We start from the raw sequence: 4,440 nt of genomic DNA, 5'->3' as shown, positions 1-4,440 counted from the left end.
CCTACTCCTTTGAGCCACAGGTGCTGCCCAACTTCAGATGATTTTGACATATATCAGTGTTCATCAGCAAATCCTTGTCAAATTGCATCTGTGGACATTTTTTTTTTTTTTAGAGAGAGACAGAGTCTCACTTTGTCACCCTCAGTAGAGTACTGTGGCATCACAGCTCACAGCAAGCTCCAGCTCCTGGGCTTCAGCAATTCTTTTGCCTCAGCCTCCCAAGTAGCTGGAACTACAGGCACCCACCACAACGCCTGGCTATTTTTTGTTGTTGTTGTTGCAGTTTGGCCAGGGCTGGGTTTGAACCAGCCACCCTCGGTATATGGGACCGGCGCCCTACTCACTGAGCAACAGGTGCCACCCTAAATCAATTTATTTTAGGTAAAACAAGTTCTAGAGACTGAAGTAGAACAAATCACAAACTATGTTCCTTCAAGTATATAAACTGTGCCCACTTTTATACATAAATATCAAAGTTCATAAAAGATTCATACTATAAAATTCAAACCTTTTGTCTGCATATAAAAAATTCTAAGGCAAAGTGATTTTGAAATTATCTCTAAAGGATTCACTAGTGGTGCAATAAAATCAAACACTTAGCTTACTCGAGAAATGATAAAACATACTTATTCTTATTTGCCTCCATATTACACCAATTTTTCCCTACAGGATTTTACATTGACAACAATGCTCTGCATTACTGTTCTCCTATAGGATTTTATGAATTAAGTCTTAGAAGATGTTTCTGCAATGTTTTCTTTTCTTTCTTTCTTTCTTTTTTTTTTTCTTTGTTTGTTTTGTTCTTTTGATACAGAGTCTTACTCTGTTGCTCTGGGTAGATCACCGTGCCATCATATAGCTCACAATAACCTCAAACTCCTGAGCCTAAGAGATCCTCTTGCATCAGCCATCCAAGTAGCTGGGACTACAGGCTCTGGCTACAATGTACAGTTAATTTTTCTATTTTTAGTAGAGGTGGGTCTCCCTCCTGCTCAGGCTGGCCTCCAACTCCTTAGCTCAAGGGATCCACCTGCCTCTGCCTCCTAGAGTGTTAGGATTATAGGTGTGAGCCACCATGCTGGCCCTGAAATATTTTCTTATAGCTCAGAAAACAAAAAAGGACACAGGGGATCCAATTCTATCAGAAACCAGTAAGTTTTTACATCAGAAACACTAGGTCTCAGGTATTATCTAATACTGACTTCTCTGGCTCTCCATATTAGTCTAAGCCCTAATTTAAAAGATTTGCCATGTCATGATGTCCTTTGGTCTATGGTTCCTTGGAGCTAAGGCAGGATTATATTGGTCAGAGGTGCCATCAGATATCCATGCCAGAAGATAGGTAGAGATACTTCAAATGAAGTCTACACAAGTCCCTAAACCTAATTTCGACCAATTGTGTAATCTGTCCTACTATATAACTGTTTCCAGAGATAGAATTATACAGCACATTGAAAATAATGCCAGGTCTTCATGGCCCATGACATTGGTGTATTAGCAGAGTTGCCCAAGCCCAGGAAGACCGGGTTAAGAATGCACCTCAGAATTCTATTACAAAAAGAATAAACCAACAAACCACTCCTTCCTGAAACTTTTCCCTTTGGGTAATGACACTAGAACATGTCTGTCATTGGAGTTCTTTCACAAGAAAAAAACCTTCATTATCAAATTTCTGGCTTTCCAAAGTTAGGATTCCTAGTTTTTATGTACTCTGGATGGATGCGTGTGGTCAGATAGATATGTGTGTGTGTATAATTTAGTTTCCAGCTAGTCCTTCTAAACCAGTGGTTCTCAACCTTAATGCCACCAATCTTCAATACAGTCCAAAGGGGTCATGACCCACAGGTTGAGAACCGCTGTTCTAGACCAGTTTGATAAATTCTGAGAGGCAACTCCGCAAAGCACCATCCATTAAAACCAGCAAGACACAGCCTACTGCTGATTTCCTTGGGACAGTCAAGACACCCAGACACCCAGAGGTCTTCAAGTTGGCAACTACCATCTGTCTTGAGCAAGAGCCAACAGTAATATCACATTCTCTCACCTAATGCACCAACCTGGTTAAGAAAAAAATTCTGAGGTTTAAGAAAGCCCCAGGGTTATCAGCTAACTCCATGGTAAGGGACATCAATTAGCTCTGGTATGATCAGTCATTTAGCCAAGTTTCCTCCAGTCTTAGAACAAAAATGCTCTGTCTTGCCTTTTTTTTTTTTTAACGAATAACAATTTAAAATAATAAACCTTATGCTAAAGATTCACCTTAATTTATCGGCTAAACAATTACCAAAACAAACCTGTAAAACAAAATGCTGGCTTGTGGGTGTCAAGTTCACGTGTCAGAGCACTGCAGTTCTGACTTGCAAGGTGTTTTGAACAGCAGGCAAGAGACTTGAGGGAGTACATCGAAAGCTCTGCTGAATTCCCATTTTCTGCTTCAATTCTGTTCATCTGCTTTCCCATGGGCAAGCAGCCACCACCTATCACAGAGTCACCCCAGTCTTAGGTCAGCAGACAATATGAGCGAAATCTGCAAAGGACTCACTGGCTTGGGTGTGGTCACTAGCAAAGGGAAGCACTGGTCCCCCGGCTGCAGGCTCTAAAACCAACAGCCACACCCTTGGCGGGTAATCTCTACACCCGTTTCTCCCCAGCCCTGACCACTCCCGCTAGGAACACACTATGGACCCTAGATGTCTGCCGCCTGGGCAGACAAAAGCTGGCTGCTCGGGAGAACCCGCTCTGCGCTGAGTGCACCCAGGCGACCTCTGGCCACTGGGACTTGTGTCCACGCCTGGCAGCCCCGCGCCACCAAACACGCCACGTCTCCGCTGCCGGTCAACAGCATGCGGCAGGCGGTGGCGCTACAGCCGGGGGCTATCTGCCGACCCACTAGCTAGGGACCGCGCGACTCCCACCTGGTATTCCCGGCAGGGCCGGGTGCCCCAATGCAAACCCCAAAGAGACAGCACGTGCTCGGAGGTTTCTCCGGGAGTATGTTCGGCACCAGAAAACTCAACACTTGCGTTCCGGGAGACCCTGGCTCGTAGTCTGTCGGACACCAAGATCGGCTATTGTTCTCCGTGTCTTCCCGGCGGGAAGTGTCCCCCATTCCGCCTCCCTGGCAGCATCTGCTGCTGGGCAAAGCCTTTCAGCTCCTCGAGAAAAGGGCGTGCCGCGGCCGCTGCGGATGATCACAAATTCCTAAACGAGTCCCTGTGGGCTTATTTCAAACCCGAGACAAAGCTCCTCCCGAAGCCAGCCCAGCTGGGTCTGGATCCGCCATCCTGGGTCCCTCCAGTGGTCGTAGGACCACGCCCAGCCGGTCACCTGGGCCGTAGGGCCCTGGCCTCGAGCCGAGGGTCTTCGGGCCGGACACACGCCTCTCCGCCTCCAGCCCCTTCCTCCGCAGGAACCCCCCTTTCCCAGGAGACCCCTCCCCCGCACGGCGCGGGTCTCCTCCTTCTCTGGTCTTCCCTCCTTAAGATCAGGCAGGCTCCACCCGCCTGCAGCTCCCTCCCCATTCTTCACCCAGCCTCGCCTCGCGCCACCTGCACCCAGCTCATTACGTAGCTCTTCAGACCCGCCCCCCTATTCCCCTAAACCCTTAATTCCACGGCCCCCCCCCCCAGATCCCGTCACCTGTCCCCACCCAGCTTCCCCAGCCTTCCCCCTCTTTGCTCAAACCGAGGCTTCCGCTTCTCCCTTTCCCGGCTTCGCTCCAGCTCAGACTCCAGCTCCTTCCCCAGGCCACGGGCGTCGACGCAGAGGTCGATGCTGCGGGGCGGACTCGAAGCTAGGTTCCAGCGAAGGGACCCAGCTCGGCGCCCGCTCTGGCCGAGCAGCGTCAGGCAGCCTTTGTGGTTCGAGCAGGTGCCTCGGAGGCAGCAGGCGTCCTCCGTAGGCATCTGCTCTGTTCTCTGCGAGGGTGGAACCGACCGCTGGGTCTGGTTCAGGGTGGGCAGAACCCAAGCCGCAAGAGAGATGGGCGGAAGGTGTGTGTCTGGGTAGCTTGTAGGGACCCCGGACAGCGCCGATCCAGAGACCCGGCAGGACAGGCCGGCGGCCAGAAAGAAGCACCCGCCCAGCCTTCCAGTGGTTCACTACAGCTGGACCAGCTACATTAAGTGTGCCTACAGTGTGCTAGGCGCGAAACCCCTTCAAGCCGCGTCTTCATCCTAGTTCTTTGCAATCCCAGGAGCACACATTAAACTCCTACTGTGAGCAAAGGTACCACACAGCGCCCTGTTGGGCGTACAAAAAGGACGGGATTGGCGCCCCAGCTTGGCCCCGAAGGCCACCTCCCAATCCCAAACCACACATTCCGCCGCGTCGCCTGTAGCTGGGCCCCTACGCGCACTCGGATCCCCGCCCTTTTGTGCGCCTCTAGGAGAAACAGAACAGGGGAGAAATGAATGTTTCAGCCCCGGGAGGGTAAGCCCC

The 4,440-nt window shown here is 50.3% G+C and overlaps 1 protein-coding gene across 1 annotated transcript in view; it reads right to left on the bottom strand.

Moving 5' to 3' along the window:
• DPYSL5 (dihydropyrimidinase like 5) overlaps positions 1–3,109 on the bottom strand; it is an 88,272-nt gene extending 85,163 nt beyond the window's left edge. Inside the window, exon 1 of the mRNA XM_003787549.3 lies at positions 2,916–3,109. Coding sequence (XP_003787597.2) covers positions 2,916–3,109 — 194 coding nt within the window. The remainder of the gene's footprint in view (positions 1–2,915) is intronic.
• Positions 3,110–4,440: the final 1,331 nt, after the last annotated feature.

The sequence above is a fragment of the Otolemur garnettii genome, unplaced genomic scaffold (genome assembly GCF_000181295.1).
Source record: "Otolemur garnettii isolate 467f Iridium unplaced genomic scaffold, OtoGar3 scaffold00022, whole genome shotgun sequence".
In the NCBI taxonomy this organism is placed as follows: Eukaryota; Metazoa; Chordata; class Mammalia; order Primates; family Galagidae; genus Otolemur; species Otolemur garnettii.
Note: the sequence above shows the minus strand (reverse complement) of the source record. Positions and strands in the feature narration are given on the sequence as shown.